We start from the raw sequence: 27,869 nt of genomic DNA on the forward strand, positions 1-27,869 counted from the left end.
TTTGTCTCTTTCTTCTTTTTGTATGTGTGCATTTATCGATATAAATTGGCCTCTGAGCACTGCTTTTGCTGTGTCCCAGAGGTTTTGATAGGAAGTATTTTCATTCTCGTTGCTTTCTAAGAATTTCCTTATTCCCTCCTTGATGTCTTCTATAACCCAGTCTTTTTTCATGAGGGTATTGTTCATCTTCCAAGTATTTGATTTCTTTTCCCTAGTTTTTCTGTTATTGATTTCTAGTTTCATTGCCTTGTGGTCTGAGAAGATGCTTTGTAATATTTCGATGTTTTGGATTCTGCAAAGATTTGTTTTATGACCTAATATGTGGTCTATTCTAGAGAATGTTCCATGTGCACTAGAAAAAAAAGTATATTTTGCAGCAGTTGGGTGGAGAGTTCTGTATAAGTCTATGAGGTCAAGTTGGTTGATTGTTGTAATTAGGTCTTCCATGTCTCTATTGAGCTTCTTACTGGATGTCCTGTCCTTCTCCGAAAGTGGTGTGTTGAAGTCTCCTACTATAACTGTGGAGGTGTCTATCTCACTTTTCAATTCTGTTAAAATTTGATTTATGTATCTTGCAGCCCTGTCATTGGGTGCATAAATATTTAATATGGTTATATCTTCCTGATCAATTGTCCCTTTTATCATTATATAGTGTCCTTCTTTATCCTTTTGTGATGGATTTAAGTCTAAAGTCTATTTTGTGAGAAATTAATATTGCTACTCCTCTTCTTTTTTGCTTTTTGTTTGCTTGATGTATTTTTTTCCATCCTTTGGGTTTTAGTTTGCTTGTGTCTCTAAGTCTAAGGTGTGTCTCTTGTAGGCAGCATATAGATGGATCGTGTTTCTTTATCCAGTCTGTGACTCTCTGTCTCTTTATTGGTGCATTTAGTCCATTTACATTCAGCGTAATTATAGATAAACAAGTTTTTAGTGCTGTCCTTTTGATGCTTTTTCATGTGTGTTGTTGGCCATTTCATTTTTCCACATACTTTTTTGTGCTGAGATGTTTTTCTTAGTAGATTGTGAGATCCTCAGTTTCATAATGTTTAACTTTATGTTAGTTGAGTCGTCACGTTTTTCTGGGCTTTTTTCTTGAGTTATGGAGTTGATATTCCTTTTTGTGGTTACCTTATTATTTACCCCTATTTTTCTAAGTAAAAACCTAACTTGTATCATTCTATATCGCATTGTATCACTCTCCGTCTGGCAGTTCAATGCCTCCTATATTTAGTCCCTCTTTTTGATTATTGTGATCGTTTGTCTATTGATTTCCATGATTCCCTGTTATGTGTATCATTTTGTTTATTTATTTATTTATTTTTTAGAATTAATCTCAATTTGTTTGTTTTTGTGCTTTCCCTATTTGAGTTGCGTTGATATCAGGACGTTCTGTTTTGTGACCTTGTATTGTGCTGGTACCTGATATTATTGGTCATCAGTGCAAACAATCTCCTTTAGCATTTCTTGCAGTCTTGGTTTAGTTTTTGCAAATTCTCTAAACTTGTGTTTATCTGTAAATATCTTAATTTCTCCTTCATATTTCAGAGAGAGTTTTGCTGGATATATGATCCTTGGCTGGCAGTTTTTCTGCCTGAGTGCTCTGTTTACGTCGTCCCATTCCCTTCTTGCCTGCATGGTTTCTGCTGAGTAGTCTGAACTTATTCTTATTGATTCTCCCTTGAAGGAAACCTTTCTTTTATCCCTGGCTGCTTTTAAAGTTTTCTGTTTATCTTTGATTTTGGCAAGTTTGATGATAATATGTCTTGGTGTTTTTCTTTTTGGATCAGTCTTAAATGGGGTTCGATGAGCATCTTGGATAGATATCCTTTCGTGTTTCATGATGTCAGGGAAGTTTTCTGTCAGGAGTTCTTCAACTATTTTCTCTGTGTTTTCTGTCCCCCCTCCCTGTTCTGGGACTCCAATCACTCGCAAGTTATCCTTCTTGATAGAGTCCCACATGATTCTTAGGGTTTCTTCATTTTTTTTAATTGTTTTATCTGATTTTTTTTTCAGCTATGTTGGTGTTGATTCTCTGGTCCTCCAGATGTCCCAGTCTACATTCTAATTGCTCGAGTCTGCTCCTCTGACTTCCTATTGCGTTGTCTAATTCTGTAATTTTATTGTTAATCTTTTGGATTTCTGAATGCTGTCTCTGTATGGATTCTTGCAACTTATGAATTTTTCCACTATATTCTTGAATAATCTTTTTGAGTTCTTCAACAGTTTTATCAGTGTGTTCCTTGGCTTTTTCTGCAATTAGCCTAATTTCATTTGTGATGTCTTTAAGCATTCTGTAAATTAGTTTTTTATATTCTGTATCTGATAATTCCAGAATTGTATCTTCATTTGGGAAAGATTTTGATTCTTTTGTTTGGGGGGTTGGAGAAGCTGTCATGGTCTGTTTCTTTATGTGGTTTGATATGGACTGCTGTCTCCAAGCCATTACTGGGAAACTAGTTTTTCCAGGTAATCAGCTAAAAAAAAATGCAGTCAGATCCCTATCTGAATTCTCCCTCTGGCTCAGGGTATTCGGATGTTAATGGAGCCGCCTGGGGAGGGTGGGGGAGGGATCAGAGAGCTAGGAGTGTAGCACCTCAGAATATAGAGCTGATCCCCGCGTTCATGCTCCGCTCGCACCCGCCAAAATCCCAGTGGGACGGCTCCCTGGCTGGGACGCTGCTCTCCCCGGTCCAAGATCCGTCACTGTCTCCCGGGGACTTCTCCCACCAGCTGTGCTGCTACGCCGCCCGCGCCAACCGGCTAGGCTCCCTCCCGGGATGAGTTCGGGGGCTAGGGCTGGGCCCCTTGTCTGTGCCGTCTGCCCCCCTGGGCTCTGCCCCAAATCGGGCTCCGAAGGTCACCTGCCTGGTACGCTGGCTCCTGGTTCTGAAAACGATCGCTGTCTGCCTGTATTTGTTGTTCCCCACCTCTAAGTCTGTGTTTGTTGTTCAGAGTTCGTAGATTGTTATGTATGTGATCGATTCACTTGTTTTTCCGAGTCTTTGTTGCAAGAGGGATCCACGGTAGCATCCACCTAGTCCGCCATCTTGGCCGCAATTTTCTCTAATTTTAATTATTGTATATCATCTTATATTTAAAGGTGAGCAAGGCAGAGGGCATTCTCCTTCTAGTAAAGACAGCACTGAAAAATGGAGAAACAGCAGAACAATTGCAAAAGATGATGACTGAATTCTACAGATTAATACCTCACAAAGGTACAACAACTGAAGAAGTTAACCTAACACTATTATCTAAGAAAGAGGAACTCTGCCAGGTAAATTTCTTAAATGTATAATTCAATTTAAAGTATTTTCAGGAGTCTTAATCTGATGAATAAAGGTAACACTGAATCACAGAAGTTGTCCTTAGAGTTACGTGCAAAAACAAATTATCAAACCATTTTAGAATGCTTTGGGTCCTTGGAGAAGTTCTCTAAGCCGTATTCCAAACATGAATATGTCAGCATTTTGGTGTTGGGTGTCATTGAGTCAGTTCCAACTCATAGCAACTCCGTGTACAACAGAGTGAAACACTATCTGGTCCCGTGCCATCCTCACAATCGTTATGCTTGGGACCATTGTTGCAGCCACAGTGTCAGCCATCTCATGGAGGGTCTTCCTCTTTTTCGACGTCCTTCTTTTCTACTAAGCATAATGTCCTTCTCCAGGGACTGGTCCCTCCTGATAATATATCCAAAGTATGTGAGACAAAGTTTTGCCATCCTTGCTTCTAAGGAGCATTCTGGCAGTACTTCTTCCAAGACATATGTCGGCATAGTAGTACAAATGTAGACATTTGTTTAGAGTTGCTACATTGTAAAATAATTTTATAGATAATGAGATGAGTTAGGATTCTTTCGGTAAAAGAATCTGAAAACCACAACTATGTGACTTAGACAATAAGGAACTTTATTATGCTATGTAATAAGAAGTACGGTTGTAGGGTAGCTACTGGTACAGACTCAGTGTTACCATCAATATCCCAGCTTCTTTCCATCTCTGCATTCTTCCATTGTAAGTGACAGCGTCACTCTCAGCCTGGCTTTCTGCATGATCATCTTGTGCTGCAGCAATTCATAGCATCACATATGGAACACTTCTTTTTGTGCCTCTTACAGGAAGCCCCCCCAAGCAGACTCTTACTCCTTTGTTCAGAAATGAATCATGTGCCCATCCTAAGCCAATTGCTGGCAAGGAAAATGGAGTAACATGATTGACTCAGAAATGGCCATCTTTCCCTGAGTTGTGTCGGGAAGAATGGATGCTAAAACAGACTAAGGATCTAGTTAGCAAAGATGAAGGGAAGGTGGATGCTGGGTTGGGCAGCCATAGTGTCCACCACTGCCATAGACGAGGCTGAAGTTACTCTGTGAATCTTGAGTTGCATGAAGGGATTGGGGCAGATTATTAGTCCTTAACCTAGACTTCAGAGGAGTTTGTAGATGTAAAATTTTGCATGTTTGGGGGAAGTCATTGCTTTCATTGGATTCCCAAAAGAGTCTAGAATCCAAAAAAAGTTAAGAACCAGTAAATGAGATGAACCAGTAAATGAGATGATAGCAGTCCGTTCCAAATTTAAAATTCTGTAATTATTATGTTCCAGTGTCCACATTTGCCTAATATCCAATATGAAGAGCCACAGCAACTAGTTTTGTTTACTGAGAGAATACATATAGTGCTCATATAAGTACTTCTTGTATTTTGAGTAGGCAACTCGCCGGCACTGGGTTTTTAATACATCTGCATGATTTAAAACTAAAAATTATATTAAAACAATGTACTTGTAGAAGTTTGAATTCTATTCTGTTCCCTCTACCTCAGCCCGTTCCCCAAATGCAATAGATGACCATTTTTATTAGTTTGTCTTTGCAGTGTTGCTTTATGCATATAAATATGAATATAAACATATATTTATATTTCTTCCCTCTTACTATTCTGCACCTTCCTTTCTTCCCTTAATATATCCTGTACATAGAGGTCATCCTCATTCTGGTATCCCACAGTGGGGCTGTGCCATAATGTGTGGATGTTCCGTATTGACAGACATTTGGGTTTCCAGATTTTGCTACTACAAGCAATGCTACAGTGAATAACCCTTTGTATTTATCATTTTATACTTGTACAGGGGTACCTCTGGAATAAGGTCCCTTCTAGAAGTGGAAGTGCTGGCTTACAGGATAAATGCATCTGTAAATTTGTTAGATATTGTCCGATTTATTTATCAGGGTTGTACCTTTTTGCCTTCCAACTCTTGATGAATGAAAGTTATTTCCTTTAGTTTTGCCAGTAGCATAGTTGTCAATCTTTTAGACTTTTGCCAGTTATGTGGATGAGAAACGGTCTCTCAGTGTCGTGAGGCTGCACATCTTTCCAAATGTTTATGGACCATTTATGTTTCTTTTTCTGTGAACACTATGTCACGTCCTTTGCCTACTTTTCTTTTAGGTTTTGATATTGTTTTTGTAATGATATTAAGAACTCTTTATATGTTAAGGAGTTTAGTCTGTGATGTAAGTTTCAAGTATTCCCCCTCTCCCCAGTTATTTGTCTTTTCACTTTACTTATGGTGATTTTTTGTTTGTTTGTTTTCGTTGTTGGGTGGCTTGTTTTGTTTCTACCGTAACAGACACTTTTTACTTTAATGTAGTAACATGCATCAATCTTTTACTTTATGGCTGGTGGGTTTTGAGTTGTAATTAGAAAGGTCATCCCCACTTGTCTTAGTCATCTAGTGCTGCTGTAACAGAAATACCACAAGTGGACTGCTTTAACAAAGAGAAATTTAATTTCTCACAGGCTAGTAGGCTAGAAGTCCAAACTCAGGGCATCAGCTCCAGGGGAAGGCTTTCTCTCTCTGTTGGCTTTGGAGGAAGGTCCTTCTCATCAATCTTCCAGTGGAGTAGAAGCTTCTTTATGCAGGAACCCCAAAGGATGTGCACTGCTCCCGGCGCTGCTTTCTTGGTGGTATGAGATCCCACTGTCTCTCTGCTTGCTTCTCTCTTCTATATCTCAAAAGAGATTGGCTTAAAACGCTATCTTATCCTATAGATCTCATCAATATAACTGCCACTAATCCATCTCATTAACATCATAGTGATAGGATTTACAACATATAGGAAAATCACATCAGATGATAAAATGGTGGACAATCATACAACATTGGAAATCATGGCCTAGCCAAATTGATACACATATTTTGGGGGACACAGTTCAATCCATGACACCGCTCCAAGGTCAGAAAAGCACATAGCACTTTCAACCCTGCAAGGAGAGTGGCTAGTGCCCTCCTTCAGTGTCTCTTACACTCAAAGATGTTGAAAGCAACAAATCCCTAGAATAAACATAATTCACGTTTTCCTGAAATGGTGTTCCTTCCTCCAAGCTCCATGACCTATGACTACACTGTGTACTTGGGTGCCTTGCAGGGTAGGTACCCACGTCTTACTTATCTTTGTATCTTTCAAACCAAATACAATGTCTGGCATACAGAATATGCTTAATAAATTTTTGTTAAGCAAAATTGTACTTGAAGCCTGGTGATGTGAATTCCAGTTTAGTCTCTGTCTCCTATTAGCTGTCAGATCTCGAGTAATTGATTTAACTTCTTAGAGCTCACTAAGTGAGGATTGAATGAAATGATGTATTTGAAAACACTTTATTAACACCAATGTGTTATACTAACGTAATCTATTATTGTATATTGTGCTGTAAGGAACTATATTAGCTTTAATATGCCACTTACAGTACAAGGAAAACCCTGGTGGCATAATGGTAAAGTGCTATGGCTGCTAACTAAAAGGTTGGCAGTTCATATCTACCAAGCACTCCTTGGAAACTCTATGGGGAGTTCTGCTCTGACCTGTAGGGCTGCTGTGAGTTGGAATCGACTCAAGGGCAACGGGTTTGGTTTTTTTTTGAATAGTACAAGGAGATCTTGATCAAAAGCTTTGGGAAAAACCCTTATTTTCACAAACTTTTTGATAAAGTGTTAATATGATATAAATATTAATTTTGGTACATGTTGATTCTAACATCAGGGTATCATTTACATCTATAGCTAATAAGAGACATGGTGAATGTCTGTGAAACTAATTTGTACAAACCCAACCCACCATCTCTTGCAAAATACCGAGCTTTGAGATGCAAAATTGAGCATGTTGAACAGAACACAGAAGAATTTTTCAGTGTTAAGAAAGTGATATTACAGAATAATCACAGGTGAGCATAAAGGAAATATCTTATGATCTATTATTATGTAATGCTATTTCAGATTCTGTTAAAAAGCTGGTTCACCACAATTACCTAGATCAGTTAATCATTAGTAACAGGACAATTATGTTGTGATGACAAATTACTTTCTTCTGTATTTATAGTAGGGCCTGGGCAGTCTTTTATGCTTGAAGATACTATTGTTCCACTCTCTCATCATGATTACCCTATCTTGCTTAGAATTAAATTTAAAGTTTTAAAATGAAAGGATGTTTGAGCTTATATGTTCTTAGGGGTATTAAATAAGAAAACCCACTTAAATTAAGATTTAAAAACGCAAGAGTATGTGTGTGGCAGCTTTTACAAGGACCGTTGTATAACATGAATATATGAAGTTGGAAAACATGTCATGAAATGTGGCATCCTTAAATGTCATTTTCATGTGTCTCCTCATTTCCTATACATATCCATGTGTTTGTGCATTCTCTAACTCTAGGCAGCAGCGATAACAACAAACAGATGATTCATCTGGTCAGACAAGCCCTCGTTTAATGTTAGCATCTCTGTAGAACGACCTTGACCCAGAGCGGAGACCCAGCATCATGATTCAGAAACTAATTTTATTGATTCTTCTAGAGGGCGGGACTGACTTTCAATGATTTGATCATTCACTCTACTACAGCTCTGTTCTCATCTGAAGTCTTTAGCCCAGGCATTTCTGGTATCTCAGTTCTCTTTATACTGGCCTGGGCTTAACCTTCATCAACCTTGCACACCCTTTGGAACCAACAGCGGTTTATTGGAGCTGCCTCATACTAGCCAGAGAAAAACAATTGTCAAATTTTCAGGAATTTTGCAAACTTGTTGTTAAACCATTCATAGCTTGAAATGCACCACAGGAATCAGCAAATGCTAGAAGTTAGGATTGTGGATGTTGTTGTTTGGAGAGCTGGTTTTCTAGCACCTCACTAGAACCACACCCAGCCACTGCTCCCTCATGGACTAATTCAGACTTATCTAAATTTTTTTTGGCTTCGTTGGTCAGTTGTTCTCAAAACACATTCCCCCTGTCTTTTTCCAGATTTTGCTTTTATATATTATAAAATTCTTTTGATGTCTTTTGATTTTACTTTTGACTCTCCACCCTGGGGATCTCCTGGGATCTAATACAAATTAAGAGTCTAGGGACAATGAAGGGAGAATCAGAGCTAATACAAATTAAAGGTCTAGTGACAATGAAGGTAGAATCAGGAGGGGGAGACCTAGTTTTCTTCAGGGAGTCAGAACGAAGAAAAAAACTATGTCTTCAAGCTCTGAGGAGGGGGAGCTGTACTCCAGCAATTATATCATCTAATTCAATCAAGCCTTTGGTATTTTTCCTAATTTTTGCAGTAAAAGTCCAGTGGACATCTTGCAGATATATAGAGTTGGCAGAGTGAATGAAACCACAGAATTTTTGAGCAAACTTGGCAACGTGAAATCCTTATTGCATGGATCTCCTGTACGAAACATTGTAGGAATTCTATCCCGGTAAGAATATGCCATCTTTGTTTTACAATATTTTAGCTTCACAAATATGAAGTGTTTTACTTCCTTTGTAATTATTTTTTATACTGTATGAGTCTGTTCAGTTAAAATGAGCCAGCTTAATGCAGTCTGAAGAAAATCATACTCTTCAACATTATAATTAGGTATATAATTTAAATTATGGATTTATTATTATTTATTTCTAAAGACCAGTTGTGAGAAGACCTCAAGGACATAATACATGAAGAAAGCAAAAAGTCATTAAAAAGACAGGAAAGAAAGAAAAGATGAAAATGAATGTCAGAAGAGACTCTGAAACTTGTTCTTAAACGTAATGAGTGGAAGAAATCATGAAGTAAAAGAGCCGAACAGAAGATTTCAAAGGATAGCTCTAGAAGACAAAGTAAAATATTATAAGGACATGTGCAAAGACCTGGAGTTAGAAAATCAAAAGGCATTTCTCTAGCTGAAAGAACTGAAGAAAAATTCAAGCCTCGAGTTGCAATTTTCAAGAATATTATGAGCAAAATATTGAATGACGCAGGAAGTATCAAAAGCAGATGGAAGGAATATAGAGAGACAATGTACCAGGAAAATTGGTTGACATTCAACCATTTCAGGAGATAGCATATGATCAAGAACCTATGGTACTGAAGGAAGTGGTCCAAGCTGCACTGAAGGCACTGGTGAAAAACAAGGCTCCAGGAACTGACAAAATATTAATTGAAATATTCCAACAAACAGATGCAGCGCTGGAGGTGCTTACTCATCTATGCTAAGAAATTTTGAAGACAGCTACCTGGCCAACCGCCTGGAAGAGATGCATATTTGTGCCCATTCCAATATGCAGATGATACAACCTTGCATGTTGAAAGGGAAGACGACTTGAAGCACTTACTGATGAAGATCAAAGACTACATGGATTACATGTCAACATAAAGAAAACAAAAATCCTCACATCTGGACTAATAAGCAACATCATGATAAATGGAGAAAAGATTGAAGTTGTGAAGGATTTCATTATACCTGGATCCACAGTCAAAACTCATAGAAGCAGCAGTCAAGAAATCAAACAACATATTGCATTCGGTAAATCTGCTGCAAAAGACCTCTTTGAAGGGTTAAAAAAGCAAAGATGTCACTTTGAGGACTAAGGTGCCCCTGATCCAAGCCATGATATTTTCAGTTGCCTCATTTGTATGTGAAAGATGGACAGTGAATAAGGAAGACAGAAGAATAATTGATGCCTTTGAATTATGTTGTTGGCAAGGAATGTTGAATATACTGTGGACTGCCAGAAGACTGAACAAGTTCGCCTTGGAAGTATAGCCAGAGTGCTCCTTGGAAGCCAGGATGGCGAGACTTCATCTCATGTACTTTGGACATGTTATCAGAGGGCATCTCATGTACTTTGGACATGTTATCAGAGGGACCAATCCCTGGAGAAGGACATCATGCTTGGTAAAGTACAGGGTCAGCGAAAAGAGGAAGACCCTCAATGAGATGGACTGACACAGTGGCTTCAACAATGGACTCAAACATAACAACGATTATCAGGACAGCGCAGGACTCGGCAGTGTTTCGTTCCGTTATATGTGGGGTTGCTATGGGTTGAAACCAACATGATGGCACCTAACAACAACAGCAGCAAATTTCAAAATGTAGTGCATGGGTATGAATTGCTTATTGAAGACAGTATAATATGAATAAAAGTGACTATATTTCGTGGTTTCCACGTGTGTCTACTCGATGGCACTGGGTTAGGTTTTTATGTGTGTCTAATCTAGGGATAGCCCAGTACTTAAAAGAGAAAATTCTAGAAATTAGAGTGCCTAAAACTTGTGAATTACATCTATTTAAAACACAAGTCAAATTTTCTGCTTACTTTGAATAACCACTTAATGTTAAGGCTGAAACTAAAGGCATAGGGGACAGGGGAAAATACGGTTAAATTTAAATCCTTAGTTAAATACTGAAGAAGAAACTTGAGAAGAAATTTGCAAGATCTGCCTGAAGAAGACTTTAAACTGCTACTGAGGGACCCAAAAGACGCTTTTCTTAAATTAATTTATAGATTTAGTGTTATCACAATAATAGTACCAACACAATTTTTGAAAAGAAATAAAACACTAATAATACAGTACATACTTTAAAAAAATTTGAAATTACCAGGATAATTCTGAAAAAGAAGAGTAATGAGGGAGGATTAACCAGACATTAAAATGTGTAGCTATATTAATTAAAATAGTGAGATGCTACATAAATACATAAGTCAATAGAATAAAGAGTCTAGAAATAAACGCAGAAGCATAAAGGATTTAAGTATATGATAAAAGTAGCTTCATCTCTGTGGAAGAAAAATAATTTCTTCAGTACTATGTGGTGGGATAAATTGGTAGTCCTTGGAGAAAACAAGTTTGACTCTTACCTTCCTCCTCACACTCAGGTGAATTCTAGATAGAACAAAGATTTAAATATTAAAAATGAAACCAGAAAGGTACTAAATGAAAATGTGAGAATAATTTCTAAAATAATCTTTGAGCAGGAATGGCCTTTATAAGTAGAACCAAAACCCAAAAATCCTAGAGAAAATATCAACTACATAAAAACAGAAACTTTCTACATATCATAAAATACTATCTTTCATTATACTATTATACTGTTCTCTCTATTTTATGTATGCTTAAAAATTATCACAATGAAAATTTAAGATAATCGTTAACAAGGCCAAAACTTGGATGACAAAACTGTAAAAAAACATTTACCTCCAACAAAAAGCTAATTTCTGTAATATATGATCTGTACCTACTTGTGCAATATTGTGCTGGAAGATGAGCCCCCTAGGTTGGAAGGCACTCAGAATACACAGCAGCAAAAACAATAGACACAAGCATACCAATAGTCATGAAGATGATTCAAAACCAGGCAATGTTTTGTTCTGTTCTACATGGGGTCACCATGAGTTGGAGCCAACTCAGTGGCAACCAACAATAACACCTAAACATCAATAAGATAAAAAAAAAAAATGGTATGATGCCCTAGAAAAATAGGCATAAACACTTCAGAAAAGGAAGTATAGATGACTTTTAAAACTTGAAGAGGTGTTCAGTATCACTGAAAATAATTTAAATATAATATGCAAAGTACAGCATGGTACCATTTTTCACCTACCAGTCACAGAAATGGAAAAGTTTGGATAATGCACTGTGTTGGCAAGAAGCAAGCATTTTCACACATTCTAGTGGAATTGAAAATTAGTACACATCTTCAAGGGCAATTTAACAGGAACTGCCAAATTCACAAAGTACACACTGCTAGTAAGTGGTTTGCCAGTTTTTAATTTATACGACTCATTCATCAAATGGTAGAACAAGAATGATTAAATGTATTGATGTGTATGGACATAAGCATTTACTAAGATTCCTTCTTTTCAGTCCTAAATTTATTGATTAATTTCTACATAGTTCTTGATTGGTTTTTCAATTCCTTGTAACATAATGATAAGCCAGTTAGATTAAATATAGTTTACAAAAACAACTGTTAACATGTATACCCCTTGTGATCCATTGGAAACCCTGCTGGCGTTAGGTGCTGTGGCTGCTAACCAAAGGGTCGGCAGTACAGATCTACCAAGTGCTCCTTGGAAACTCTGTGGGGCAGTCCTACCCTGTCCTACAGGGTTGCTAGGAGTCGGAATCAGCTTGGTGGCAACAGGTTTGGTTTTCTTTTTTGGTTTTATGATCCATCAAGAATTTTACCATACAGATATATTTACACATGAGGAAAACGATGAGTAGTAGTCAAGGCTATTCATTGCAGCATTATTTGTAGTAGCAAATTTCCATCCAGAGTCTGTTTACTGGGACTAGTTCAAATAATTCTGATACATCCAGACAAAGGAATAGTCATTTAATAGAATGAGGCATATGTATTAATACAATGTGATCGCTAAGATATGGTCAGTTTCAAGAAACACATATGTGTGTTTTGCATATATATGTAAATAATACTTCTGGAAATTGATCACTGTGAAGCTGTGTAATGGGTACTTTAGGGTTCATTATAACATTTTCGCTACTTTTGTGTATGTATGAAATATTCTATAATACAGCATTTTAAAAAGAAAAAAAGGTAATCTCTCTGGAGACTGCTAACAGTATTGACTTCTGGGAGGGGACTGGAGTACTGGATGCCATGGGTAGGAGATTACTTCTTGCTATCTATCCATTTATGCTTAGTGGATTTTCTATTGTGCACATGTATTAACTCTTTAAAGCCTAACCTGTAACCTAAAATTGCTATCTTCTGTGCCACTCTCACTCTCTAATAGCTCCCTACTTTTCAAGAAGTTGGGTCTCATCTTTTATGTACCCTTTAAGAGGGACTGGTTGATAAGGTTTAGCCAAGAAAACAATATTTGGTTACCAGTGCAGATCTGAAAGGAAGCAAGAAAAATTTTAAAGAAATCAGGTAATGAGGACATGAAAAATATAAAAAACAGGAACATGAAGGATATATTTTGCCTTGACAGATAGTGAACATAAGTTTTTCTAACTAACTGCACCAGTGGCTTCAATGTCAATCCTTCCCATGACAGGGAATGCACTGCACTAGGCAGCACGTCTATTTTCCAGTTGTTCTGACTATTTAAAAGTGCCTCTTTGTCTACCTCCTTGTAACTTTCATCTTGTAGTTCTAATTCATTCCCCTGTGATCACACACACAGAAAAATGTCATCTCTCTTCTTAATGTCTGCCTTTTCAGGATTTAATTCAGTGATCTTTTCTCCCCTAAATCTTTTCTGTTCCAGGTTAGGCAACTTCAGTTCTTTCAACTTCTCTTCTTTCTGGCTACTTTCTGCTGAACACTCTCAATTTTATCTACATACTTGCTCATGCGCTAAACCTTGGGATTCTCTGGCAGGAAACACAGCTTGACTCATCTCCCTTCCGCTCAGGCAGCCTTCCCTGGGCAGCCTCACTGCACTGTTAACTCTTGCTGCATTGAGCTTGTGGTCCAATAAAATCTCTAAACCTTTCTCATTCGAACTTTCTTCCCCACCCTGACTGATGCAGTTGTTGTTGAGCTCTTGTCATCTAAAGTGTAGGACGTTTCACTTGTCCTTGTTAAATGTACTCTTATTAGTTCTGGCCCATGGATACAACCTATTGAGCGATCTATTTATCTGATGGCCTTCTGATGTGTTTACATATTTCTTAGCATAAAGTTATTCGCATTTTGATCTACATTCGGCCTTTGTCCGCACCAAAGTTATTGATTGAAATGTTGAACAGAGGAGAACCAGGGCAGAACCCCTCCATTTTGAAGTCGAGGGCATTCTCAGTGACTCAGGAAGCCTGTGTTCCATCTCAACTCCTTCTTGTAGTTCTGGGGGAGGAACACTGCTCTAGAGACCACTGGAAGGAATCCAATATCTGGTCTCTGCCCTCTAGGAAATTATAACCGTTGAAAAATAAAGATACAGACACGTAACAAGTAGGAAAAAAAAAAAAAAAACACAGAGTCACATAGGAAAAAGGGTAAAGACAAACCCCAAAGGATTCTCTGAAGTTTCTTTCATACAGAGAAATGTTTTATTTGTTTTTAAGCAAGTCAATTGCAAGCATATGGAACATATACCAAATAGGAATTTTCATTGTAAGTGGACTTTTGTAAATAGAGATTGACATCCCTATAATAAAAGTACATTAAATTTGAAAGATGAGTGATTGATTTATTTAGTAGCATTTATAGTGCACCTGGAAGGTGAGTGCAGCACGACAGAGATGATGTCTATAATAAGGAAAGGTAGGACATTTTAGAGGTGATAAGTCTACAGATGTTCCGCTGCTATTTGTAAGGTTTTCACTGGCTAATGCTTTTCAGAAGTAGACTGCCGGGTCCTTCTTCCTAGTCTTAGTCTGGAAGCTCAACTAAAACCTGTCTTGCACGGGTGACCCTGCCGGTATTTGAATACGGGTAGCATAGCTTCCAGCATCACAGCAACACACAAGCCCCCACAGATGACAAACTGACAGTCTTGAGATACTTGAAGCACTTACTAATGAAGATCAAAGACCACAGCCTTCAGTATGGGTTGCAACTCAACATGAAGAAAAAAAAAATCCTCACAACTGGACGAATGAGCAACATCATGATAAATGGAGAAAAGATTGAAGTCATCAAGGATTTCATTTTACTTGGATCCACAATCAACAGCCATGGAAGCGGCAGTCAAGAAATCAAAAGACACATTGCATTGGGTAAATCAGTTGCAAAGGACCTCTTCAAAGTGTTGAAGAGCAAAGATGTCACCCTGAAGACTAAGGTGTGCCTGACCCAAGCCATGGTATTTTTAATCACGTCATATGCATGTGAAAGCTGGAGAATGAATAAGGAAGACCAAAGTAAGAGTTGACCCCTTTGAATTGTGGTGTTGGCGAAGAATATTGAATATACCATGGACTGCCAAAACAACGACCAAATCTGTCTTGGAAGAAGTGTGGCCAGGATGATCCTTAGAGGCAAGGATGGCGAGACTGTGTCTTAAATACTTTGGACATGTTGTCAGGAGGGATCAGTCCCTGGAGAAGGACATCATGCTTGGCAAAGTACAGGGTCAGTGGACAAGAGGAAGACCCTCAATAAGGTGGATCGACACAGTGACAGCAACAATGAGCTCAAGCATAACAATGATTGTAAGGATGGCACAGGACTGGGCAGCATTTCGTTCTGTTGTACATAGGTTTGCTCTGAGTCGGAACTGACTCGACGGCACCTAACAAAAACAACAATAAGTGTCAAGATGGGTCTTGAAGAAGGGATGTCCAAATAGAAATACCATTTGATCCGGCAATCCCACTGCTTGGAATATATCCTAGAGAAATAAGAGCCATCACATGAATAGACATATGCACACCCATGTTCATTGTGGCATTGTTTACACTAGCAAAAAGATGGAAACAACCTAGGGTGCCCGTCAACAAATGAGTGGATAAACTATGGCACATATACAGAATGGAATACTACACAACAATAAAAAACAATGATGAATCTGCAAAGCATCTCACATCATGGATGAATCTGGAGGGCATTATGCTGAGTAAAATAAGTCAGTCACAAAAGGACAAATATTGTATGAGACCACTACTATGAAAACTCATGAAAAGGTTTACACACAAAAATTAACAATCTTTGATGGTTACCAGGAAGGGAAGGGGTGGGAGGGAAAAACACTAACTAGACAATAAATAAATGGTAACGTTAGTGAAGGATAAGACAGTACACAATACTGGGGAAGCCAGTTGAAGGCAAGGTCATGGAAGGTCACACAGCCAAACTCCTTGAGGGACCTCATTACTGGGCTGAGGACTGTGGGGACCATGGTCTTGGGGAACACCTAGCTCAATTGGCATAGCATAGTTTATGAAGAAAATATTCTACATTGTACTTTGATGAGTAGCGTCTTGGGTCTTAAAAGCTTGTGAGTGGCCATTTAGGATAGTGCACTGGTCTCACTCCATCTCGAGGAAGGGAGAAGGAAGAAAACCAAAGACACAAGGGAAAGATTAGTCCAAAGGACTAGTGGACCACAACTACCACAGCCTCCACCAGACTGAGTCCAGTACAACTAGATGGTCCCCATCTATCACCACTGACTACCCTGACAGGGATCACAATAGAAGGTCCTGGACAGAGCTGGAAAAAAATGTAGAACAAAATTCTAACTCACATGCGCACACACACACACACACACACACACAAAGACTAGATTTACTAGTCTGACAGAGACTGGAGAAACCTGGAGAATATGGCCCCCAGATACCCTTATAGCTCAGTCATGAAATCACTCCAGAGGTTTACCCTTCAGCTAAAGATTAGACAGGCCCATAAAACAAAACGAGACTAAGTGGGCACACCAGACCAGGGGCAAGACCAAGAAGGCAGTAGGGAACAGGAAACCTAGTAATGAGGACCCCAAGGTTGAGAAGGGAGAGTGTTGACATGTCATGGGGTTGGCAACCAAACCAGTGCCACAAAACTATGTGTATTAATCATTTAATGAGAAACCAGTTCTGTAAACCTTCATCTAAAGTACAATAAAAATGAATAAATAAAAAAATGATGTTCATGGAATTAACAGTGAGATTCAAAAGGAGCAAAGGCCCAGAGACAGGGTCAGGCATGAGCTGCGATGTTGTGAAGGAGCTGTGTCAGGAGAGAATGGAGATATAGGTGGAAAGGTGGGGAAGCTGGCATAATCACCAAAAATATTTGTAATAAAAATTGGTTTGATTTTCATCTCTTTTTTGGTGTACCTTTTGCAAAATTAGTTGTATTAAGTTCATAACACAAAATTTAGACAATAGATGTTTATATAATAAAAAGCAGAAGTCTTCCTTCCCCATCTTCCAGAGATAACCATGGCCTACAGTTTGATTGGAGAGAATTCTTGAGTTCTAGAAGCCCAACAGGAATCTGCATAAGTTCTTGACCAAGGGAGAAATGCAGCTAGTGTTGGGCTTAAAGCATTGTGCTGCTGAGTGCAGGGGTGGGGATGGAGGGTTTGGGTTGAAGTAGGCAGAGCCCAGAGGCAGGAAAAATGGCTGGCAGCCTACAGTTATTCAGGATGGTGATGAGAAGCTAGCCGTAGCTCACTACGTTTTGATAGTATCTGGAGCTCACTTTGTGTTAAAATGCATTTTTCTTTTCATTTCATGTGTTTTAAATAGCACCTGTTTCTGCTAGAATTACAAGGCTGTGATAAAAGATTATTTTTTTAGTAAATTATCATGGTTCCCTTTTCTTTTCAGAGGGCTGCTTTTACCCAAAGTAGTTGAAGATCATGGTGTAAAAAGAACAGACGTCGGCAGTCTTGGGAGTGGGATATATTTCAGTGATTCACTCAGGTTAGTTATATTTGTAGTCATGTTACTTAAACTAATCACCAAGGAATGATGATTGAGTACTTGCCTTGTGTTCTTCTCACTGTTTTTGAAAGAGTTTCTCACCTAAGCAACAGATCACTGAAAGCAACCAGTTTTCTCAGTATATTGTAGAAACACGTCTTCTGTAGTGAATATTTGGAAAAATTACATTTGAAATCACTTTTTGAGATCTTTTACATATACTTATTCACTTAATCCTTACAGTAGCCCTTTGAGGTAGGTACTATTATTATCTCCATATCACAGATGAGGAAACGGAGAGACACAGAGGGTTTTTTGCCTAAGGCCACAGTGCTAAAGTTTGACACAGATGGAACTCAGCCTTTCCAGTCAGTCTTTCTCCAGAGCCAGGAATCTTCACCTCTACACCATATGACTTCTCTGCTAAACACTTTTATCTATTCTGTATTAACTACATATGTCTGGAATAATATTTCCTCTTTAGTATCCTTGTTAACATTTAAATCTGTCTTTGTAATAGTACAGTGAACTGAATTTAACCACATTGAAGTCTTCAGTAATTTTTGGCAGAATGGTTTCAGTGGGAAAGTGTGAATAAGAGCCAAATTACAGTGGGTTGAAAAGTGACCAGCAAATGAGTAAGAAGAGACGGTGGTTGGACACCTGTCATGAGTATGGGTGAGAAAGGAAGAAGGATACGTAGAAAGAAGGGACAGGGTGAAGGGGATCGGGAGTTGAATAGGAAGGATTTAATTTATTTTTTTTATATGATATATATATATTATAGGAAAAGACCCTACAGAAGGGGAAGGGCTTATAGGAAGAACGGGGAAAATTAATTACAAAAGATAAAAAGTGTAAGTCTTATAGGAAATGGAACTAAGGACAGCCAGGCAGCACACTTTGGTCTTGATCTTTAAAAAAACAAACAAAATATACGGAGTGAGCAGCCATCTAAGGTACTCCATGGGTCTTAACCCCGTCTGGAGCAAGGGAGAAAGAAGAAAACCAAAGACACAAGGGAAAGATTAGTCCAAAGAACTAATGGACCACAACTACCACAGCCTCTACCAGACTGAGTCCAGTACAGCTACATGGTGCCTGGCTACCACCACCAACTGCCCTGAGACAGGGATGACAATAGAAGATCCTGGGCAGAGCTGGAGAAAAATGTAGACAAAATTCTTAGTCACACAAAAAAATAAAAGACCAGACCTACTGGTCTTACAGAGACTGGAGAAACCTCAAAAATATGGCCTCGGGACACCCTTATAGCTCAGTAATGAAGTCATTTCAGAGGTTCACCCTTCAGCCAAAGATTAGATAGACCACCTATATAAAACAAAACAAGACTGAAGGGGCACACCAGCCCAGGAGGCAAGGATGAGAAGGCAGGAGGGGACAGAAAAGCTCATAATGGGGAACCCAAGGACAAGAAGGGGAGAGTGTTGACATGTTTTGGGGTTGGCAGCCAGTGTCACAAAAACAATATGTATATTAATTGTTTAATGAGAAACTTATTTGCTTTGTAAACCTTCATATAAAGTACAATTAAAAAAAAAAAAAAAAGGAATATGTCCCAAAACTGTTGATCCCAAAGTTGTATCCTAGCCTGTTGCTCGTAATAATGAGAGTTGCTTTATACTACTGATTCCCAAAGAGAGTTAAAACAAAATCGTTCAGTTGAATGCCATTTGAAATAATTTTTATTTTTCTATTTTGATTCAGAAGGCCTCATTAGAATTCAAAGGCTGCCTTTCCCTTTAATTGATTCTTAATATTCAGCGTCATTTTGAACTTTAATGCAGAGAATTAAATCCATTTTTTCCTAATAAATAAGGTGTTCTTTTTCTTCTCTTTCACCACTCTGGTTTTTACTGTAGCAAAAGGCATATATTTTAATAGCTAATAAATATTTGTGAGAATACATAGAATTCACCTCTCCCTGGGAACAAAGTGCTTTGAGCACTGCTTCACACAACATAAGGGTGCTGTATGTGCTTGTTAAATAAAAATTGTAAATAAATAAATGAATAATAAAGTTCTAAATTGAATATTTGGAGTTATTTCAAAAAACAGCAAAATTTGGAATGTTCTACCAGGAAAGTCTTTTAAGCAATATTTCCTATATGGAAAATAAAAGATATGTAACTGTAAATTATATATATGTATTATTTCCTTTCAAATATAGTACAAGCATTAAGTATTCATGCCCAGGAGAGACAGATGGCACTAGACTCTTGGTCATTTGTGATGTGGCCCTCGGGAAGTGTATGGACTTACACAAGAAGGATTTTTCATTAACAGAAGCCCCACCAGGTTATGACAGTGTCCATGGAGTCTCACAAACAGCAGCTGTCATCACGGACTTTGAGGTATTTTTATCAAGAAATAGACAGTGCCAACTTTTTGCTCCTTTATTAGGTATGCTTAAATGTAAATAATGACTGAATATGTATGGTCTGAATTCAATATTTCCTAAATTAGTAAACATGAAATTGTGTTTTATAAGAATACCTGCCAACAATGGTTTTTTTTTGTTTGTTTTGTTTTTTACCACCCTGTTAATTTCTGTTTGGCCTAGGATGATGAATTTGTTGTATATAAAACCAATCAGATTAAAATGAATTATATGATTAAATTTTGCATTCCTGGAGACCAGATAAAGGATTTTCATCCTTGTGGTAATACTGAATTAGAGGAATACCTACCTGTGTTTTCAAGTTTTTCAAAGGGTGAAGGTAAGACTTTTCTTTTCCATTTATAGAACTCAAACATCGTATTTTCAGTGGGTTTTATCTTCATGTTTGGTAACTGAATCTGGACCCCATGCCTAAATATTTCCTTTTTATTTTGTACAAATAAAAACCAGGATGCTTGAGAGAGGTTAAGTGATCTCAAAATTACATGTTACTTTATTAGCACACCTACATTTAACTTGTGCATCACAGGATAGCTAATACTAAAACCCGTTGAAAAAATTTAAGGTAGCACAGTGCAAAAAAAATATAATGGGGTTTGGCAGAATAGACAGAAGATATAATTTTTTAATCAGGAACCTTGAGTTTGAGTGTCAACCCTGCCACTTCCTAGGTTGTGTAGTCTTGGACAAATTGCATGATTTTTCTGATCATTAGCTTCTTGCTTCACAGTGTTGCTATAAGGGTTAAAAGGGATTAATGAAGATACTCCATAAATTTTGATGTGTGGTATATATATATTATTAGTAGGAGAGATGTATGAGAGGATGATAGCTTCTCAGAAAATACAAGATTGTAAGTTCAAGGTATTATAATATTAATTAGTAGCATTGTAAAATTATAACACGTTAACATTTTTAACTGTTATAAAATTTTTTTTTCAGCATGTATATGTTCATGTGTGTTCAAGAAGATGACTTCAAATTTTTCTGTTAGTCATTAAATGAAACGTGTGGTAAAATAGTTTGTAGTTAGCCATAACATATTTCTGAATCACCTAGTATAATACTTGAGCACTTTTCAATATGCTATATTAGAAGTTTGATTTAATCATTCTTGAATTGAAAGTCTATGTAGCTTCATGTTGCTTAAAAACACTTTTATGGCAAAATACATAATAATAACTAATACAAGTTGAGGTATACAGATAATCTAGATTCATGCTTGAGGTTCATTTACTTAGATATTTTTAAAACGTCTTGTGTATTTGTGTGTATGTTTAAATCAATATCTTTCAAGTAATGGGAGCCCTGGTGGTGTAGTGCTTAAGAACATGACTGCTAACCAAAGGTTGGCAGTTCGAATCCACCAGTCAGTCCTTGGAAACCCTATGGGGCAGTTCTCCTCTCTCCTGTAGGGTCTCTGTGTTGGAATTGTCTCAACGGCAATGGTTTTTTTTTTTTTTTTCCAAGCAATAGCATGATTATAGGTGTTCAAGATGACTCCCAAAGTCTCTAGATTAAAAAGGCTAGAGTGTCTTTTGAAAATATTGCCCCCATTTTTCTTGTGATCTTGTACCCAAGTGGAGTACCTGGGTAGTACAAACGGTTAAGGCACTTGGCTGCTAAATGAAAGACATGGTGAGCTACTTCTGAAAAATCAGCCATCTAAAACCCTCTGGAGCAATAGTTCTACCCTAACACACATGGGGTCACCATTAGTCAGGGTTAACTTGACGATAACGGGTTGGGTAATTGAATTAAGTTACTTTTCAGAATTTGCTATTGAAAATCATAGAATGCTGTTTGTCCTGTTGTCATAACATAATGTATAAAGGGAAGGAGAAGGAGTGAAAATCAAGATAACAAAAACAGACCATGCAGGGATGGTTTTAAAAGCTAACATTAATGTTTTTAATATATAGATTACCAGTTACCAGATACCAAAACTTCCAGCAACATCGGAGCTGGTCTTCAGGATACCTCTGGGAATTTAGTTCCTCTTGAGGATGTTCACATCAAGGGAAGAATAATAGACGTCGTAGCCCAGGTATGCTGTTTGTGGTTTTGTGGTATTTAAACTAAATGGACATAAATCATAAATGAAAATTTGATTGCTGTTGTATGAATTAAACAAAGTATGTACTTTTCCAAAATTCATGTACAAATGTTCATTGAGCATCTGCTATGTTCCAGGCATTGTCCCAGGCTCTGGGCATACATCAATGAACAGGACAAAAACTCTGCCCTTGTGGAACCTGTATTCTATTGGGAGGATAGGCAATAAACATAATAAATAAGTAAAACATATACAGTAAAACCTGCAAAAGCCGTAACCTGTGTAAGGTAGAAACCTGTCAGAGAAGGAAAGCCCAAATATTTTCCACTAAAATGAACAATAGAAAAGTGGTAAGACTGCACCCTGTCAAAGGTAGGAAACTTATGAGACCCAGAAAAACAAGTCAGTCCTATTGAATTCCGGCTCTCACGAGTTTCACTATAACGTGGTAACTGGTGATGGTGCTAAGGAGAAAAATCAAATCAGCAAGCAGATGGGGACTATACAAGAGGCAGGGACATTGAACTTTTAAATAGTATGGCCAAGTAATGCCTCACTGAGAAGTGGATATCTGAGTATGGATCTCAAGTAGTTGGGGCACTAAGCCATGTGACTATCTGGATGACACTCATTCTAGGCAGAGAAAGCAGCATGTGCAAATGTCCTGAGGTGAGAGTGAACCTGATGTAGTCAAAGGACATTAAGCAAACTACCGAGGCTGGAGCTGAGTGAGAAGGGGGAGAGTGGAAGAAATTGAGTCAGAGAAGAAATGGGGGAGGAAGGATTGTGTAAGAATATAGGACTTTGGCCTAACTCTGAGTGAAATGGAAGCCTTTAGAAGATTTTTGGCAAAGTTGTGTGATCTAATGTGACTGGATCTATGCTTTAATGGGATTGTTCTGACTGCCATGTTGAGAACAGTCTGAAGAGGATCAAATAGGAGACATCTTAGGTCAAAAAAAAAAAAGGTCAAGTTCCCTTGAAAGAAGACTCTAGACGAAAATTTGCTCTTAGGAGCAACACCTGCAAGGGAATTGGAGGGGGCAGGATTTGGCAGAGAGACTAGCCACATAGACTAGTCATTAGATGTGGGTTGCCCCTGGGAAAGGGTTGTAATTTTGAGTGAGGCAGTTCCTCTTTGGCAAGGACAGTTACTGTGGGAGCAGAGGGAACTCACCAGGCAACACTCTTAGCAGCATTTCAAATATAGGATATAACTAAAGTGATTCAGTCAAGGAACTTGGTGACTTGGACCAGTATGTTAGCAGTGGAGATGGTAAGAAGTGATTGGATTCTGGCTGTGGATTGAAGGTAGAACCAATGAGATTTGCTGATGAATATGTGATAGGAGTCAAGATGACTGTAAGGTTTTTGGCCTCAGCAACTAGAAAAATTGTGTTTCTACTTACTGAAATGGGAAAGACAGTAGGAGGGCAGGTTGAGGGGAGTACCTGGAGTTTATCTTTAGCCATGTTTATGTAAGATGCCTCTTAGATATCCAGATAGAAATGTCAGGTAGTATAGACATGAGTCTAGAGTTCAGGGAAGAGATTCAGGCTGGAGATACAAATTAGGGAGTCATCAGCATTTATATGTTTTATTTAAAGTCATGAGACCAGATCAGAACAAGAGAAATCAGTGTAGAAAGAGAAGAGATGGCCAGCGCTTAAGATCTGGACCATGAGATGGAATCAGTAAAGGAGACTGAAAGGGAGCAGCCAGGTGTTCTGGGAAGTCGATCAAGGAGGAGAGAATGAGCAACTGTTTAAAATATTGCTGCTAGATCAAGTAAAATAAAGACTGAGAATTACCATTGAATTTAGCAGTGAGGAGATCATTGATCACCTTGACAAACACATTTTTGGTTGAGTGGCAGAGGCAAAAGCCTAATTAAGGTGAGTTCAGGAGAGAATGAGAGGAATACTTCTGGCCAACATGGCACCATAGACAGAAGCACTACGCCGTCTCTCCATAGCAAAGATCTGAAAAACTAAGTCAAACAGAGACAAACATCTCCAGTCCTGGAACCCAAAGCATCAAATGAAGAGATAAAAAACTCAGCCAAGCACTGACTAGAAGAAGAAACTGACAGAGAAGAGAGAGTGAGGAGAGATGCATGTGGAGGTCCCCTATCACCTAATGCAGCATGGATTCTCCATCTTGGACTCCTGTTGGAGATTGGTAGACAGGGAGCACAGGAAAGCAGCTTCATGGAGCTCCCAGCAGGAAACAGAGCACCTGGTAACCAGCAAGACACACTTTCCTACCCCCCATTGTCTCCTCACTGCTCTACCTCCGTGACTCCTGGCTGGCAGCAGTGGCATGGCCAGCCAGGAAGTGCAGCATCCGTGCTGCTTGGATTCGCCCCACCCACATCAGAGATGGGCGGACAGAGAGTATGGGAAAGCAGCTTCACGAAGTTCCCAACAGGAGACAGAGCATCTGGTAACCAGCAATATATGCTTTCCTAACCCTCACTCTTCTTCCCTTTCCCACCCCAGCCTCCTCCACTTCCCACTGGTCACAGCCCCTTGGCCCAGAGGCAGCTGTTTTGGCCCCGTGCTGCTTGGATTCACCCCACCCACACTGGCCAGCTCTCTGCCATTAGTTTATTGCTGGTATTACTTTTTTCCATTTCTTTTGGTTTCTTCCATGCCTCCCATCACCTCCCACTCCTTACTCTCGAACACCTAGCTCCATGTGCCATCTCTTCTTACTCTTGAAAGGCTGTGAAGCACTGCCTAGCTGGGGAACCACTTTCCTGGCCGTGACACCACTCTGGTGGGATTCCTAGGGCATTTTTTTTTCTTTGTTTTGCTTTGTTTATTTGTTTGTTTTCTTTTTTTGTGGCTTTGGAGCCTCTTCCAGCAGGGCCACACTGCATGACTTAGGAGCTACTCCCCCAATCTGTGCAGCCACGTAGGTGGGATCCCTGGGGGCATACCTTTTTTTCTTTCTTATTTTTTCCTTTCTGTCTTTTCTCATTTCTCAATTCTCTTCTCTCTATACTTACCTTCTTTTCCTGTCTTCTGCATACCTGGCGTTGTATGACATCTATACCTCCTTTAGCCAGGTGATACTGCGTAGTCTGGGAGCCACTCCCCACTCATTGCAGCTGCACTGGTGGGACCTCTGGGGCCTTTTCTTTTCTTTCTTTCCATTGCTTCCAAATTTATATATATATATATATATATTTTTTTCCTTTACCCCCTTTTTTTTCCTTTTTGTTTTTCTCCATTTTTCGGATTCTCATTTCTCCACTCCAGTGGCAAGCTCCCTTAGCACTCTTTTGTTTGTTTGTTTTTGGCTCTTCTTTCTCTCTCCTCTCTTTACTCTTTCCCATATCAATATTAGCTCCATACATCACCACCTTCCCCTTTCTTCCTGCCTACCTGCATCATGTGCTGAACATCACACCCCTGAGCAGCACAGGCATGACCTACCAGAACCTGCCCAGCACTGATTTCTTCCAAGCCCTGTTGGCCCTAGTATGTGCCACAGCAACCCATCCCAGCCCCTCCCCTTCAGCTGGACCTGTTCTGCATCACCATAGCGGAGTGACTGTCCCTGCCCTTTGGACAAGGAGGTGAAAAGTATCATGACAACAGACAGGTAAACAACAAAGAACACACAGCCTGTCTGCTCAAACATGACCAAATAAAACAAAAAAGGAGGGTGAGACAAACAGAACTATGATCAATAAATGAAGAAAATAACTACTGAATGTCCTGAAGACAGCAGACAATATCAAAACATAAAAAAAACGGGAGAGAATAGTTCCAGTAGGCATCCAAAATAAAACACCAGATGACTCTCCAGTAGAAGAAGAGGCACTAGAACTACCTGATAGGGAATTCAAATCACTAATATTCAGAGCTATCCAAGAGTTGAAGGAAAAAGCAGATGAAAATGAGGAAAAAATAGACAAATTCATGGAATATACAGACAAAAAAATGGAAGAATTCGGGAATATGATACAGGAACAAAATACCAAAATAAATTTAAAACTAGAAATCATGCAAGAACAGCAATCAGAAATCCAAAAGATAAACAAGATTTCAGAAATGGACAGCATAATAAAAGGGCTGAGGAGCAGGTTTGAAATGATGGAAGACAGGATCAGTGAAGTGGAAGACAAACACTTGGATACAACTCTGAGGAAAAATCAGAATAAAAAAAAATGAAGAAACCCTGAGAATTATGTGGGCTACAGTCAAAACCCAAAATTTACAAGTGATTGGTGTTCCAGAACGGGGTAGAAAATGGAAAACACAGAGATTATCAAAGAATTGCTGATAAAAAACTTCCCTAATATCATGAAAGATGAAAAGTTGACCATCCAAGAAGCTCAACAAGCCCCGTATAGGATAGACCCCAAAAGAAAATCACTAAGGCATACCATAATCACACTCACTAAAACCAAACACAAACAAAAAATGCTGAGAGCATCTTGAGAAAAACAAAAAGCCACATACAGAGGAGAAACAATAAGAATAAGCTCTTATTGGCAGAAACCACGCAGGCACGAAGGCAAGGAGATGACATATATAAAGCTTTGAAAGAAAAAAATTGCCAGCAAAGAAAAATATATTCTGCAAAACTCTCATTCAGATGTGATGATGAAATTAGGACATTTCCAGATAAACAGAAATTAAGGGAATATGTAGAAAACCAAATCAAACTTACAGGAATTATTAAAGGGAGTCCTTTGGTCTGAGAACAAACAACGTCAGACCACAGCCTGAATCTAGGAAGCAAAATTTTACCAGTCAAATACCAACCTAGGAAATGAACTCTCAAGGACTATCCAAAACCAAAAGAAATATAACAAATATAAAGCCAACAACTCTAAAGTTCATAGAAGAAAAAATAGGATCAATGCTAGAGGCCCTAATACACGGCATTAACAGGATACAAATCATGATCAACAACACGCAATCTCCAGAAGATAAGCTAGATAACGGGGATCTTCTAAAAATTAAACACTTACACTCATCAAAAGACTGCACCAAAAGATTAAAAAAAGAACCCACAGACTGGGAAGACATTTTTGGCTATTACAAATCAGACAAAGGTCTAATTTCTAAAATCTACAAAAAAATCCAACACCTCTACAACAAAAAGACAATCCAGTTAAAAAATGGGTAAAGGAAATGAACAGACACTTCACCAAAGAAGACATTCAGACACCAACGGACTCATGAGGAAATGCTCACGATCACTAGCCATTAAAAAAAAAAAAAAAAAAAAATAGAGAAATGCAAATCAAAACCACAATGAGATACCATCTCAGCCCGGCATTATTGGCATGAATCAAAAAAACAGGAAATAACATGTGTTGCAGAGGCTGCAAGGAGATCAGAACTCTTATGCACTGCTGGTGGGAATGCAAAATGATACAACCATTTTGGGAAACGATATGGCGCTTCCTGAGAAAGTTAGAAATAAAAATACCATATGATCCAGCAATTCCACTCCTAGGAATATATCCTAGAGAAATAAGAGTTGGCACATGAATAGACATATGCACACCCATGCTTATTGCAGCACTGTTGACAATAGCAAAAAGATGGAAACAACCTAGATACCCATCAACAGATGAATGGATTAAGAAACTGTGGTACATACACATAATGGAGTATTGAGCAATGATAAGGAACAACGATGAATCTGCAAAGCATTTCATAACATGGGTGATTCTGGAGGGCATTATGCTGAATGAAATAAGTCAATCACAAAAGGACAAA

The 27,869-nt window shown here is 38.5% G+C and overlaps 1 protein-coding gene across 7 annotated transcripts in view; it reads left to right on the top strand.

The window, feature by feature from the left end:
- Positions 1–27,869, top strand: part of PARP4 (poly(ADP-ribose) polymerase family member 4) — a 260,869-nt gene that overhangs the window by 135,376 nt on the left and 97,624 nt on the right. For all 7 annotated transcript variants that reach the window (XM_064275429.1, XM_064275428.1, XM_064275424.1 and 4 more), the window contains 7 exons: positions 3,101–3,274; positions 7,057–7,217; positions 8,601–8,738; positions 17,549–17,644; positions 19,836–20,019; positions 20,229–20,385; positions 21,989–22,113. In XM_064275429.1, coding sequence (XP_064131499.1) covers positions 3,101–3,274; positions 7,057–7,217; positions 8,601–8,738; positions 17,549–17,644; positions 19,836–20,019; positions 20,229–20,385; positions 21,989–22,113 — 1,035 coding nt within the window. The remainder of the gene's footprint in view (positions 1–3,100; positions 3,275–7,056; positions 7,218–8,600; positions 8,739–17,548; positions 17,645–19,835; positions 20,020–20,228; positions 20,386–21,988; positions 22,114–27,869) is intronic.

This window comes from Loxodonta africana, chromosome 23 (assembly GCF_030014295.1).
Source record: "Loxodonta africana isolate mLoxAfr1 chromosome 23, mLoxAfr1.hap2, whole genome shotgun sequence".
Taxonomy (NCBI): domain Eukaryota; kingdom Metazoa; phylum Chordata; class Mammalia; order Proboscidea; family Elephantidae; genus Loxodonta; species Loxodonta africana.